The sequence below is a fragment of the Salvia hispanica genome, chromosome 3, assembly GCF_023119035.1.
Source record: "Salvia hispanica cultivar TCC Black 2014 chromosome 3, UniMelb_Shisp_WGS_1.0, whole genome shotgun sequence".
Lineage (NCBI taxonomy): Eukaryota > Viridiplantae > Streptophyta > Magnoliopsida > Lamiales > Lamiaceae > Salvia > Salvia hispanica.
In genome coordinates this window covers 27,877,223-27,892,180 of record NC_062967.1, presented here as the reverse complement: position 1 = coordinate 27,892,180, position 14,958 = coordinate 27,877,223, and the positions used below count along the sequence as shown (strand labels likewise).

At 37.6% G+C, this 14,958-nt stretch overlaps 3 protein-coding genes across 5 annotated transcripts; all 3 read right to left on the bottom strand.

The window, feature by feature from the left end:
* Nucleotide 1: 1 nt before the first annotated feature.
* Nucleotides 2–806, bottom strand: LOC125216438 (fasciclin-like arabinogalactan protein 12). Its single transcript, XM_048118147.1, has one exon. The coding sequence runs from the start codon at nt 755–757 to the stop codon at nt 50–52; it is 708 nt and encodes a 235-aa protein (XP_047974104.1). The 5' UTR covers nt 758–806; the 3' UTR covers nt 2–49.
* A 2,071-nt stretch (nt 807–2,877) lies between these two features.
* On the bottom strand, nt 2,878–4,207 carry LOC125209762 (fasciclin-like arabinogalactan protein 12). Its single transcript, XM_048109346.1, has 2 exons — nt 3,632–4,207; nt 2,878–3,039 (listed from the first exon to the last, which is right to left on the bottom strand). Exons 1-2 carry the CDS (start codon nt 4,181–4,183, stop codon nt 2,878–2,880), a joined length of 714 nt encoding a protein of 237 aa, XP_047965303.1. The 5' UTR covers nt 4,184–4,207.
* A 2,966-nt stretch (nt 4,208–7,173) lies between these two features.
* LOC125214327 (probable E3 ubiquitin-protein ligase LOG2) lies at nt 7,174–9,778 on the bottom strand. 3 transcript variants are annotated; one of them, XM_048115311.1, is made up of 4 exons: nt 9,186–9,778; nt 7,954–8,440; nt 7,709–7,848; nt 7,174–7,305 (listed from the first exon to the last, which is right to left on the bottom strand). In XM_048115311.1, the coding sequence occupies exons 1-3, from the start codon at nt 9,659–9,661 to the stop codon at nt 7,732–7,734; spliced, it is 1,080 nt and encodes a 359-aa protein (XP_047971268.1). In that variant the 5' UTR covers nt 9,662–9,778; the 3' UTR covers nt 7,174–7,305; nt 7,709–7,731. The 3 variants fall into 3 exon arrangements, with proteins under 3 accessions (XP_047971268.1, XP_047971267.1, XP_047971266.1); XM_048115310.1 differs by having other exon boundaries at nt 7,174–7,567; nt 9,186–9,777; XM_048115309.1 differs by having other exon boundaries at nt 7,174–7,848; nt 9,186–9,777.
* Between the last annotated feature and the right edge of the window lie 5,180 nt (nt 9,779–14,958).

Sequence of the window (14,958 nt, the reverse complement as noted above, 5' to 3'; positions counted from 1 at the left end):
CTATAGAAACACAGTGTATAAAGGATTTAATTACAATTTACAGGACACATCATTGAACCGCTAACATGACACAGATCATTGCAAGGATTACTCTTCCGGGCCTGCGTTTCGCACTGGAAGAATCCACCGGAGCACTGTATGCAGGCGAAGCCTTCGGAGCTGCCTTTTTTGGCGGAGGCGGTGAAGGAGGCGGTGGTGGCAGAGGTACGTAAAATCGCAGCGGAAGTAGCACTTTATCCACCCGATACACTGCCACCTCGTTATCGTCATATATCGTGCTTGACACCGTTGCATTCGTCTCTCCGGTCGTTATGTTCACCTGATTCCCCACTGCTGTCACGTTCATCGCCAGCAGTTGCGAGCTGCCCCCGGCCTCCGTGTTCAGAGGATTGCTCGCTGTCTCGAATCGCGACTGGGAGAGGTAGTAAGGCAGGACGTGGAACTGTGCGAGGTCGACTTGCTGGTCCTCCGTAAAGGAGTTCAGCATGCCTGCTTTGAGGCCCGAGAAAGCAGTATCTGGCGGTGCTAGGATTGTTAGCCCTTGGTTGGAAGCGTTGAGCTGCGCGTTTAAGTTGTCCGCGACTTTCGTGCTCTGCAGCAGTTTGATGAACACGGTGAAGTGGCCGTCCTTCTCGAGGATGGCGGTCACGTTGGGTGGCCCGGGCGGGGCAGGGGCGGATGCTGGGGACTGGGAAGTTGTTGGGAGGCAGTTGATGAGGAAGAGGAGAGCCGGGAGTTGGACGATGAGCGTTTTCATCTTGTTTACGAGGGTGAGGAACGCCTCGGGAGAAGTGCTACTTATAGCGGTTCGAGGGAGCAGGGTGGATGAGATGGTGGTGTGGTGAGTTAGGTGGTGGAGTTGGGTGTTTTAAGGTGGGAAGATGAGTTTGATAGCTACTAGTAAAACTTTGCTTTGCACCCAAGATAAAACAGCTGAGGCTGGTGAGTTTTGTGTGGATTTTATTATTGATTCATGTTTGTGATATTTTACCTTCACCATGCACAACTATTGTTCTCCATGTATTGCATTTATTTTGTCACATAAGCAAAATTTATTATGAGACATAACTTTGTGGTTTGTACTTTGGAGTGTTACTTTTCTTTTTGCTGAACTCACTTCCTTTTATATGTGTGAGTTTCGGGAAAACCCCCATTCATCGGTCCGAGATCTAATATGTTGTTAGAATTAATAGAACTTCAAATTGTTCATTTATTTGAAAGAGTGAATTACATAAATGGTACCTGATCTTTCACTTTCGCACGTAAATGGTACCATTTACCTGATCTTTATTTTTTATCGTTTTTGGTACCTATAAATCACATTTTTGGTACCTGATGCAATTTTTTTTCCCAAAATGCCCTTTAAACAAATATATTTTCTCATTTATGTCATAGAGAGTATTTTGGGCAAATATAAAATTAGTACCAAAAGTGATATTATAATATCTTCTCTCATTCTCCTAATTCTTTATACTATTATTATTAATCAATATTAATATTAATATTTATTTTTAATATCATTCAAATATACTTAAATATAATTATAGTTATAATTATTAATGTTATAATACTAAAAATTAATAGTAATTAATAAATAATTGTAGTATAATTATATAATTATGAATCACATAATATTATGTAATAATAATTATTTTTATTTTACATTAAATTAGTAACTAATCAATATAGCCTTAATAAAAATTTAATATTGTGAATTGTATTCATAATGATATAAAAAGTTGAATATTTTTAGTTATGTGTTTCAACCTTAAAATGAGTATAAAATAATTTAATAAAAAATATTCAATTGATTTAATTATTTTAAATAATTAATTTAATTAGGTATTTTGTTTTTTTATTTATATTATGAATGCAATTAGATGCAAGTATAAACCACTAAAAAGAAAGAAGAAAAAAGAAGGAAGAAGAAACATTTTACTAAGGAGAAAAAAGATAAAAGAAAGGAAGATAAAATACTAAAAAGAAAGAAGAAAAAGAGAAATAAGAAAGGAAGAAAAAATAATCACATATTTGGTACTATTTCATAGAAATTTTCAAAATTATCCTCCACATAAAAAAAATCACATATTTGGTACTAGGGTTAAATTTGGTCATTGGGTACCAAAAACGATATAAAATAAAGATCATGTACCATTTATGTGCGAAAGTGAAAGATCAGGTACATAGTTCACTTTATTTGAAATAATGGGAACTCTTCTCGTTGGATAATCATGATACTTTCCAAAAATAGAAATTTTTGATAATAATACAGTCACATGCGAGAGTATATCTCGGCATACAAAGCATAACTCACCATTGACTCGATAATCAAATTGATCAATAACGAAGTTGCTGAAACGTGAACGTAAATCTGGGTGGTTATTTTAACACAATACTGAATAGAATATAAGGTAGGAAAATATATAAAATAACGACATAAATAAGATAAAATAAATAAAATGAAAGTTAAATACTCCTAAAACTAAGAGGCCATCCTCAAAAGGCCCACAATAATAAGCTGAACTAAACTTTATTATTGGTGCCTCGAAAGAAACTAATGAAGACTCAAAACTTGAATTAAATTTTATTTCTAAGATTCACTAATGACAAGACCCTAGATAACAGGGCTCGTTTGGTAGGGCGTATAAACCCTTACAGCCTCGCAAAAGGGGATTTAGTCTGTGGTTATCTCCGACTGTCCACAGTTTGGTAGAAGGTGATTTAATCGTCCGACCCGGCACAAATTTTCCGGATCTCGTGGAATTTCATACAAGATTCGCGGATCGTAGCATTGCACTATCTCACAGAACTTGAGGCATTATATTTTCTCAAAATCTACGTGTTCGTTCTTTGCCTCTACATACCCAATTTGCCCTCTCACTTTTCTTTGGCATCTGCACAGCGGCAGTTGAGGAAGACCACCATACTTTGGCAAATCGATTTGCACAGGAACTTCATCTGCCTGCTCCTCACGTCGAGTCCAAGAACGACGCGTACGGTCGCCTTTCGCCTTGTCACCGTGGCCACCACTCCCACCACCTGCAATATTAACCAGTTCAATAAAACCACAGTGTAAGACCATCACCGAGGATTGATGAAACAGATACAGCTATACCAGAGGGTCTTCCGTCGTCACTGAGCTTACGATGCCCCTTCGTAGCCATCCGAAATGATACACCGGGTAGGGAGTTCCTAACAGGTGGGAGATGATGCAATACTCAGATGGGTCGTCTACTTATATAGATGAGCAGAAACGGAGAGGGCGCGAACTCCATACTCTTTGCACGCCAAAGCGCAGAAGAGGAACGAAGACGGAGGGGTCTATTGTCTTTTCATTTTCAAAAGCAAGGGCAAGAGTGTCTACACAACACTTTATCCAACGAAGTAGTATAGTCTAATACGCCTACCACTTGGTGTAAAAACTAATAACCTAGATGTACCAAACTGACTACTAATGGGGATTAATTATGTAAATCTACAAGATTAATATTAATCTAATGATGTGAGAAAAAGCCGCAATCCCTACCAAACGAGCCCTAATTATACAAGTCGGAACTAAGATATATATTGTTGGAACTTAGATATATATTCGCTATCGTTGACAAATTCACTTTCTTTTCAGGCTCCATACTCCAATAATCTCCCGCTTGAAAACAATCAACTCCAAAGCGGTCGTGTTCGTCTCCCCGGTCGTGATGTTCACCGAGCTCCCGGCCGCGGTCACGTTCATCGCCAGCAGATCCGGGCTTCCACCGGCCTGCGTGCTAATCGGGTTGCTAACTGTCTCAAACTGCGAGGCCGATATGTGGGTGGGGAGGACGTGGAACCGCACTAGCTCCATCTTCTGCTCGTCGGTGAACGAGTTGAGCGTCCCGGTCTTGAGGTTCGAGAACGCGAGGTCGGTCGGGGCGAAGACTGTGAGGCCGTTGTTGGAGTCGACGAGCTGCGAGTCGAGGCTGGCGTCGACTTTAGTGCTCTGAAGCAGCTTGGCGAACACAGTGAATCTTCCGTCCTTGTTGAGGATGGAGATCACGTTGGGCGGCCCTGCGCCAGCTGGCGCTGGGCTGGCCGCGGTCCCCTGCAGCAGGGGAGCTGCTGCAGGGGACGGTGCAGCAGTGAGGGTGCTGGAGAAGAGGAAGAGGAAGAGGAAGAGGAAGAGGAGGACGAGGGACATAATCGTCATGTTGGTTAGAGGTTTTCGAGGAAGGAGAAGGTTTGATGATGCTATACTCACTTGAGGGTTTGATTTTATAGTGTAAGGGAGTGAATGGTTTGTGTGGTGAGTTAGGTGACAAGAAAGGATTGCTTTGCATGGAAGAGAAAACGGACAAGGCTGGTGAGTTTTAATTTTTTGCTATGTCTCTTCTTTATTGTTATTGGGGACCACCGGTGGAACTAGATCGGTCGACGAGGGCCGGAAAGTTCCATTAGATTCGGCCTTTGAGTTGCTAATGGTCGGCCCTACTGTGCGGCAATTTTACCCTGACTCTTCGTGGATTTGCCATTGTTGGTGACTGGCTATGCAACTAACGTTTTTTGTCCAAAATAATGTACTTCGTACGAACCACTGTAGTTGAGATGTTTCTTTAGTTACAGAGATAAGTAATGAATGTTTAGTGAGTTAGTGCAGAATGAATAAAGTTGAAGAGAGAAATTAAAGTAAGAAAGATAATATTGGTTGTTTTTGTTATAAAAAAATAACTTACTATAGTGGAACAACTAAAAAAAGAATATGACTTAACTATATTGGAAGGGAATATATATATTTAAAATATCTAGAGGTGCTTATAATGGGTGATAGCTTATTCTAATATATAAAAATAATGATTGGATTTTTTTAGCCTTGTTTGATCATATAACTATGCAATTGTCAGTTATGCATTGTCAATTTAATCCACCATCCAAATTATTATAACCTCCATTGATGATCATTTGTAGATGCTTGATATGTATTTGAGATGTAGCACGCGATATAATCTCTCCCTATAATCAATATTTGTCTATTTTTCCATTTTGGCTCTGTTTGCTATTACTTAATTATCTAATTTTACGAGCACATAAAATTAATATATAAAATTGAGATTCACATTTCCATTCATTTTTTAATACCCGAGCTGCCAAAAAATAATACGTCTATTGGCTGATGGATGAAGTATCAGTTTATATTTGGAGGACCTTCAGTTGACATAAATGTAGATGGGCAAATTTCATTGTTAGATGGAATCAATTAGCATTAATCAATGATGTTAATTCTCTCCTTAATTTAAAATTAAATTTCAGTCTCAATCTTGAAAAAGCCACTTAATTTCCCAATCTTTTCAATTGTCATTGCCTAATCATTGTAATAATTGGATACAATAATCCACCACATTCCAATAATTTTTTGGTTGGTTAATTGGATTAATTGCAAGTTGATTACTAATTGATAGAGCTTAACTGGTAGATTAGATATTATCGTCACGGTAGTTGCAATTTCATTTGATAGGGTAAATTAATTTCACTCTTTACCATTAGGATAATTGCATTATTGATAGATTAGATACATGTAATGATGGTAATGATAGTTTTAATAATTAATAGTATGATAGTAATTATTGCCTTAAGCCACAATGGATTATCAAGATAACTCTGCTTAACCCTTTGAAAATTAATCACAAACTCAATATTGGTAAACCATTGCCTTCTTGTACATGTTTGTATAGATTTTGGTATTGCTCTTGATAATTGATAGGGGTGGATGCAAAAATTTGTTTTCATATAAGCTACTACTCATGGTGATATATTCGAGATAAAATTTTCGTTATGATGATATATGCTTTTGCACAACAACTCATACAAAATACCAAAACCTCGACAATGATATATAAATAAGAAAAAAATATTTTTTTGGCATAACAGAGGCTTAGCTCTTCCGTGCTTCTACGCAGGGACGGAGCCAGAAAATTATATTAGGAGGGGCAAAAATATTAACATACAAATAAATAAATATAAAAATAATATAAATATATTAAAATAATATAGTATATTATTTTAGAGGAGGGTAAGCCTGCGTATGTAAAGAGAGGGGCAAGTAAAAGATATTTTTATCTAAATGAGGGGGCAATTTAGTTAAAATATGCATATATTTAAGTTTTATAATATATATAACTACATGGCAATAGAAAAATGAGGTGGGGCATTTGCCCCTTCTCACTCTACTATAGATCCGTCCCTGCTTCTACGTGATGGATGATAATATACTCCTTCCGTCTAAATAACATAGTCACGTTATTAAATGACATAAATTTTAATACAAAATCGATAAATCATAAGAGAAAATGAGAAAAGATTGATAAAATAGGAGAGTAAAAGAGAAAAAGAGAATAAAGTAGGAGATGCAGAATTTTAATAAAGATATTAAATTAATGAAACTTTCCATTTTTAGTAGTAGTATGAAATTAATTTTGCTGGATGGACCAAAATAGAAAGACAAGACTATTTTTTTTCAAACAAATGAATATTTAGTGATATACTTATGAAATATTTGTAGCTCCTTTTTTTGTTTGTATTTTTTTTTTTTTTTGGTTTTATGTGTTTTGGTATTTGTACTTGTACAGATTCTATCGACTAAATAAATTTAGACTCGAATCTGACCCCGTATACAATAAATTATTGGTATTTAAATTGTGACTGTTAGTATTTTTTATACTAGTTTCCATCCTATATGCAATACTAAATATTACTAGTAGTAATGTATATGTTCATAAAATAACCCACAAACCAAAATTAAGGCCTGTAAATTATTGTTTGGATTATTAAGAAGTTCAGAGCTTTGGATTAATTTATTATCAGTGTCAAGTTCGCGATACGACTTTGCGTTCAACTGTCCCGAGATTGCCCGATATTGAATTGGCTCGAGATTACCCAAGACTAATCATACGTGACATTCTTCCGCGACTGAATATCGAGCCATATCTACCCAACCGAACAACATTCACAAGACTCGATCTTTATATAATCGATGAACTAAAAACCACCTGCTTCTTCAATGATAGAAACCAAACACAACCAAACCACCAATTTCTCGAAAAAGGTGGAAATAAAAGAACAAGACACCACCAATCATTTTCTTAGGTATCTATAAAGGCAAAAGCAAATGCAAATGCAAAACGACACAACAAGCAAAACAAAATGTTGAGTAATAGCAACAACTTGCTTATGCATCATTTATATATTTCAAATCACCAAATACATATTTATCCAAACACTAAAATAGATGTACCAAATACATACTAGAAAATACAACTCTAATCATGCCTGGCACAGCTGCACGTTTCAGCACGAGAAAACATCGTAAGGAAACCATATAAAGCACACATCCGAACGCAAAGGAGGGCTCACCTTAAACGTCGTAAGATGGCCATATAAAGACATTATTTATTCAATTTCCAGAATATAGCACAGCATTAAGCATTAAGCTAATCTTGATTGACGTTATATACATTCTGAAAATGATTCTTGATAGAAAGGAATGTATATAGAATATCGATTTGCCTAGCGATGAGACAGCAATCTGATAAGTCTACAACTGCAGGGCAATGAGGGCAATGACGAGGGTGTCACGAGAAAAAGAAGACAAAGCGAAACAAGCAAACAAACAAGGGGAGAATATAGAAGATATATTTTTTATGATCAAACAAAAACTTTACAGAACCAGCAGAGGCATCACCTATTTTTCGATTCTTCTTTTAGTTATTCATCCGCTCCGTTGTTGACCTTGATCTCTAAAAGGCGCTCCACTGGCTGTCTGCATATCGGGCACCTGTTTGTTTGGAACCTAAGAACTTTCGCGCACTCACTGCACATACACTGTCACAACAAAAAATGTACGTTAGTCACGAAAAAGGATTAATCTTGATAGATTAGTCGGGTCACGGATTTCTGAATATGCTTAAACAGAGAGAGTCAATGTACCATGTGGCGGCAAGGGAGGACAGTTGTGTCTCGAGGTTCAGAGAGGCATATAACGCATTCCTTCCCAGGATCGTTTGCATCAACTTCACCCTCGACAGAGTTTCCAATCCCGTATATCTCTTGTAACTCATACCTCATGCCATTCACCCACAGTATCTGCTTCACAACTCTGACATGATATTCACCTTTATCCTTCTCAAACACCGCCTGAGTTATCTGGGAGTTTGAGGACCCATTGTCAGAGTTTCCGTTTTGACCATCTGTCGATGCCTCTGCCTTGACTGCCAGTGGATAGATGTCCACGTCCCCGTCTTTCAACAATTCTCCCTCCTCAAACATTGAGAGGTCTATCCCGGTTCCAGAGGGCTGCTTAAATTTCTGGGCTAAACCTTGTTCAAAATCCACCTTGATCGGCGGATGCAAGCTTTCATTGGTTGGAGTCAAGCAACAGTCTTCACCCTCCTTCGCAAAGAAAACTATTGTGATGCTGCATATACAAGAAGCAATCACAATTCAGATTCATCGATAAAACATCAAGCTAATCCTCAAAATTTTGTAGTACTGAGATATTCACCATCTCCACATTCTAAATGAATCAGATAGAAACTCCATTTAGGCACCATATGCTAGAAAATTATATAGTGAACATTCACAAGATCCCACTTTCCACAAGCTCCAGCCCATTTTGCACTATTACACAAACTCTTGAAAGTTGGCAAATAATTATTTAATCTACACATATCTCTTGCAATTGGAAATACATTATCTATAACACAAATTGGGGTATAGTTAGCAATTCAACACCAAAGCCACAAACTTTAGTCAAATTCAACACAAATCAATCACTCTTTCAACCACTTAATTCAACTATCATCTAACAACCACTATTGCTCCATGTTTACTCTCATCTCTTGTTCGATCGCCCTTTTTTTCAAAAACATAAGTCCGTCCGGTCACAGTATCTCATGATCATCCATCCCACCCCACCTCGATGACTAATGTAATCCTAGACGAAGCCTATTTCGCTATCTCATATTGCATCTCACTATTATCTCAAGCATCTAATGTAGTACTACCAAACAAGCACAAAATTACTCAAATCAAAATCTAATAAATCACTACACAAAAACCAACTCATTCCAAACAATTCAACATAATTCATCAAATCATCAACAAAATCCACAAAAAAATTCACAACAAAAGAAGAAAAAAAAAAAATCAAAATTCGATACCTTCCCGCCACCGTAGCGTCGTAGGTGAACGAAACAAGGTATTTCCCGGGATTCTCCTCGTCGGGATCGATCCTCAGCGTCTCCTTCTTCAAATTCACATCGTTCCGGATCGTCACCGCCTTCTGGTGCTCCACGTACTGCGGCGGCGCCGCCGCCTGCATCATCGGGCCGTAGGGGTACCGCCCGTTCACCCAATTCGGGTGCAGGTGGTGGTGGTCGTACGGCGCCGGAAGCGGCATCGGCATCGCCGCGGCCCCCGGCGGCGGATAGTAGCCCGGATACTGATAATACGGCGGCGGCGGCGCGTTCGGATTGCTCGGATAGTGCGGCGGAGGGGGGAATGGCGTCGCCGCGGCGAAGACGTAGCGATTGGCGGTGATCTCGGCCTGCTGCGGCTGCGGCGGAGGAGGGTGGGAGCGGCGGGAGGAGGAGCTCCTCCGCCGGCCGTGGACGCCGCTGCTGCTGATGTTGCCCATGGGTTTGGGTTTATCTCGAATTGGGAAAGAGAGAAACCCAATTTGGGGGTAATGTGGGATTGAATTGGGAAAGGGGGAAAGGTGATAGATACAAAGGGGGAATGTATGTATAGGTGGTGGGGGAAAAGAAGGAGTGTTAAGTGGGAATCTAATGATGGGGATCACAATTGGGGCGGCACCACCAAGTTCGATCGGGTCGATTTATTAGGGCATCCGCAATGGGGCGGTCACTGCAGCATCGCGGACGATGGGTTACCCATTGTCAGCGCTCAATACATCGTCCGCGACGATGCGCGGAGGATACCCATCGTCCGCCACTGTGGACGAGGCGGACGATGAGTCATGGACGATGCGACGGGGTTTTTTTTTTTTTTTTAATTTTATTAAATTTTCAAAACCTATATATATCAAATTCACTTCATTTTTCACACTTCATTTTTCTCACTTCACTTTCATCAAATTCACTACATTTTCAAGCAAAATGGATTCCGGAGATTATCCGAATAATCCGATGTTCGGTGGTGCACGATGGCCGGGTACAGAAACCGACGAATACCGGCCATTCGACACCAACGCCGAGTACGATCCCGACTTTTCCACCGACTCATACGGGTTGCCCGATATGGAGCCGTCTCCACACCGCCCCTCCGCCGCCCTGCTTCCGGGTCCGCCACCAAGAAGAAGCGGACAAAGGCACGAGCCCAGAAGTTGCCTACAACGGAGGTGTGTGAAGAGTTCGCCCCGGGGGGACGGACTACTCCGAGTCCCGAATCCATCGTCTTGACGAGACGTTGGATTGATGTTTCGGAGAATCCGGTGTACGCCAATAACTTGAGGAGGGTGGCTGCGTATTGGGAGCGCATCGGCCAAAGAAATACAACGTGGCCAAGCCGGCGAACGCGTACAAGCGCCACGGGGAGCAGCTCCGCAAGCACTGGGATCAAATAAAGAAGCAGGTAAATTTGTTCGTGGCGGAGTACGAGAAGTGCGAGAGGGAGCAGGCCAGTGGCGAGAGTCTCGCGGATGTGCGGGACAAAGCGATGCAGTCGTACATCTCATTGTACGACGATTTCAAGCACTACCATTCCTGGGCGCTCTTGAGGGACAAGCAAAAGTTCGTTGGTGGTGTGATTCCCCAATCGACGGCGGCGGGGAGGAGGGCGTCGAAGCGCACCTTCAATGATTATACAAGTAGCGATAGCGGCGCGTCTCCGATGGACCTCAACAGTCCGGTGTTAGAGGATGAGAGTTCCGGCACACCGATGTCCTCCCGGCGTCCCCCTGGCGTCAAGGCTGCCAAGGGCAAGGGCAAGGCCACATCCTCCTCCGTCGCGCCGCCTGAGCAAGCCCCTGTCGCCGACCCCGCGACCCATGCGTACGCGGATTTGGCGGCCTCCTCCGACTACCGGACATTGTTGGACGCGCACACCGCCCTCATGCAGGCGACCAACCCGGCTCAAATCGAGGGCATCCAGCGGATGATCGATGGCCTCAGCCGCAAGTTGGGACTTCTCTAGACTAGCCTCCTTTTTTTGTATTTAGTGCTTTTTTTATTTCTTATTTTGTAACTTTTTTTTAATTAAGTAAAATTAGAATTTGGCAAAACACATTCTTAGGTCCTTATACTTTAATCAAAATGTTCATTAGGTTCTCATACAATTTTTTCATTTTAATAGATCCTTATACATTTCTCATAAATTTCATCACATCCTCGTACAATTTTTTCATTTTAATAGGTCCTTATACTTTGATTATAACTTTTATTAGGTCCTTATACAATTTTTTTATTTTATGATATTCTTTTACTTTTATCTTAGATAATAATTTATATTTGATTAAATTTAATGAACCTTTTAATTTTATTATTTAACTTATCTTATGATTATAAATATTCAGGGAAACATATATTTCAATATAAATATAAATAATCAATTGAAAATTCGGATAGTTATTCTAAAAAAAACTTCGATTTTAATCTTCAATCATCATGGTTAATCTTTTTATTATTCTCTACAAATTATTGAGATTATTGGATAACAAGATAATATTATCTTTATAGACTATGCTAAGTTAAATAGTGGAATATTAAAAAGTTCATTAAGTTTAATTAAATTTAGATTATTATCCAAGATAAATGTGAAAATTTCCCTAAAATAAAAGATTGTACAAGGACCTAATGAAAGTTATGATAAAAGTAAAAGGACCTACTAAAACAAAAAATTGTACGAGGACCTGATAAAAATATTGTGAAAAGTATAAGGACCTATTAAAACGAAAAAATTGTATAAGGACCTAATGAATATTTTGACTAAAGTATAAGGACCTAAGAATGTCTTTTGCCTTAGAATTTCCCTTTAATTGTGTTGTTTTTATTTGTTTATTATTTTTATTTACATTTGCAAACATAATAAAAATATAAATACAAAAATAGTGAAATGCTTAGGGCGTCGCTTAAGGTAGGCTATAGTCCGCTCCACTGCAGGTGGAATAGGAGGAGGATAAAATGCTGACGTGGCGGTGCATAGGGCGTCGCTTAGGGCGTCCCATTGTGGATGCCCTTATATTTTCGATCAATCTTTTATTCGATTAGGAACACTCAAGTGCGAGTTAATCGAGTTGGGATTTATGATATTGATCGATACTTTAAATTATTGGATTTCAGGTTAGACCTGTTCGAATTGTGGAACATTTGGATAGTTAGGGATGTCAATCGGATTGATTTATTATATTTTCGATCAATCTTTTATTCGATTAGGATCACTCAGGTGCGAGTTAATCGAGATGACATTTAATAAGTACGGACTAATAAGAGATACTGTGAGTCGTGACGTAATCATGTTTATGGATGTTGATCGATACTTTAATTTATTGGATTTGTAGTTAGACCTGTTCGAATCGTGGAACATTCGAGAGTGAGAATTAGTCGAGGTAAAATTTTATTCGTGTGGGCTTATGTCAATTGGGACAATTTATGGACGTCGATTGAGACAGTTTATTGTATTTTTTATCCTATTTAGATTGTAAATAATTTAGATGTGAATTAAACAAGTTGAAATTTGTCGGAACTGATAAGTTATACTATTGTGGATCATGATTATTCTCGTATTAAGGATGTTAATCGTGACAGATTATTGGATTAATAGAGGAGAATTTTTTGTTGTCTGATCCTAAATTGCAATACTTATAAAAGAATCGAGATTAATTAGGAATTATATTTCTGTATTTGTTTTGTTACAACTTAAAAAGTTCACATGATTCTTTTGGGGCAAAATTCCACACGATTAACGCCCCCTAAATATGATCTATTATTAATATCACTCTCATTTTGTTACCCTTTTCATACAAGTTAAAATTTTGGGATATAAGTGATCGGTTTCAAAAATGGCATAACTAATAAAATATTTTTGATAAAATATTAAAGATCCTGATTTATGGAGTATAATAGTAATATAAATACTTTTTAGAATATGATAATAAAAAAACGCGACCCTTCGTTAAATTATGAGAAGAAGTTATATACTAGTAGTAATATAGTTATATGGAAAATATATTAAATATTAATTAGGTGTAAAACAACCAAATCACCAATGAAATCATCAAAATTCGAACCAATCCATTCATAAACTACCACTAACATAATTGTAATAACGACCAATGGATAAGCATAAATTCAACACTTGCAAAAAAGAATAGCATCTTTCATTAAAAAAAAGAGCACATTTTAAAATAGGTGGGAGTGACATTATCTTCCTAAAAAAACGCCCAAGAAAAATATTTATAAAGTCTATCACAACATTTTTGTACTACTATAATTTATAAGATGCAAAGCTTAAAACCAAAGCTAATATGGAATACCTTTAGATATTCTAAAATAAAGCACCATATTTAGGGAGATAGTCATGAACGGTGTTCGGTTGGCAAGAGTACATCTCATGATTAAATATGTATCATGTTTGGTTCATAAGATTGACCCCCTTAACTTAATTCTAAATGGATAGTCTCATGATAACTAGTTATAGTCTCCCCCCACAACTTAATCCTAGATGGATAGTCTCATGATTATTAGTTGTGACAACCAAACGCCACCTAAATATACCTAAAATAAAATTTATTATTAAATTATTCGGTGAATCAAGAAAACGGAACTTATATGATACATTGAAAAAGGTCATTGTTGGCATCAGTAAGAAGAGACAATATATCAACTCATGCTAACAATGATTGACAATTGAAGAAAAAAAAATGAACCACAACACTTAATTTAATGGAGTTTTCCGGCTCTTAGCTTGTAGTTAGCGGTAACCGAAGCCACCGCTAACTATAACTTCTAATCCACGAATAAAAACACAAAATAACCCTTTTCTTCCGAGTCCCAATTAGATTTGAATTTTTGTATGATCATTCTATTGCAACTACCAAATCAAAATTCGTGATAACATAACACACTATTTTTATGTATTCCATAAATTAAATAGTTATATAATAAGAAATGACGACCTAAATATTTTCAAGTGTGCAGTAATTAAGTGGATAGTGGGGGGCCTTCCACTAGCAATGGCTATCCTTTAGCTAAATTCCACTAACTAACTTTAATCCTCCCCCAGCTATGCTCATTTATTAATCTTCTTCAATTAATTGAGGAGAAAACACTCTTTTATGGGAGTAACATTTTTTTTATAACAACTCCACTTTTTGCAAGTTTATATATATACATATACTACTAATTTTATTAGTAATTTTACCGTATCATTGGATTTTTTGATGGTTCAAAATGTATTGTAATTTGTTTGCGTCACACTCCATTGTTACAAAGTAATTTTCCTAAGTCTTTGCTCTAACCTTTCTTCCTCCTTAACTTTATTTAAACTCATTGATCCCAATAATTATTAAAGAAAATGAGGTGTTCCCCACTCACTAAAAGGGTTTTCATTTTCTTATATAAAATTATGTAATTTTATTTAAACCAATGAATTCTTTTGTGCGGATGTACTATTAATTAAATACTGATATTTCATGTACAACATATATAAACGGTAAACCATTATTTTTTAAGATTTATTTTCTGACATAATTTGCTGTACAAAATAAAAATTGTTAGTTTCCAAATATAAAAACAATAAGGTATTGGCAAATGGAATATTAATCCAAATTAAATTTTAACAATAGAAAAGTGGATCTTATATAGTTAACAAAACAATATCCTTTGTAAAACTAATTAAACTTTATTTTAATCGAAAATTAGTAATCTGTAGAATCATAGAATAATTGCATGTATATGCATTTACATTTCAGCAACT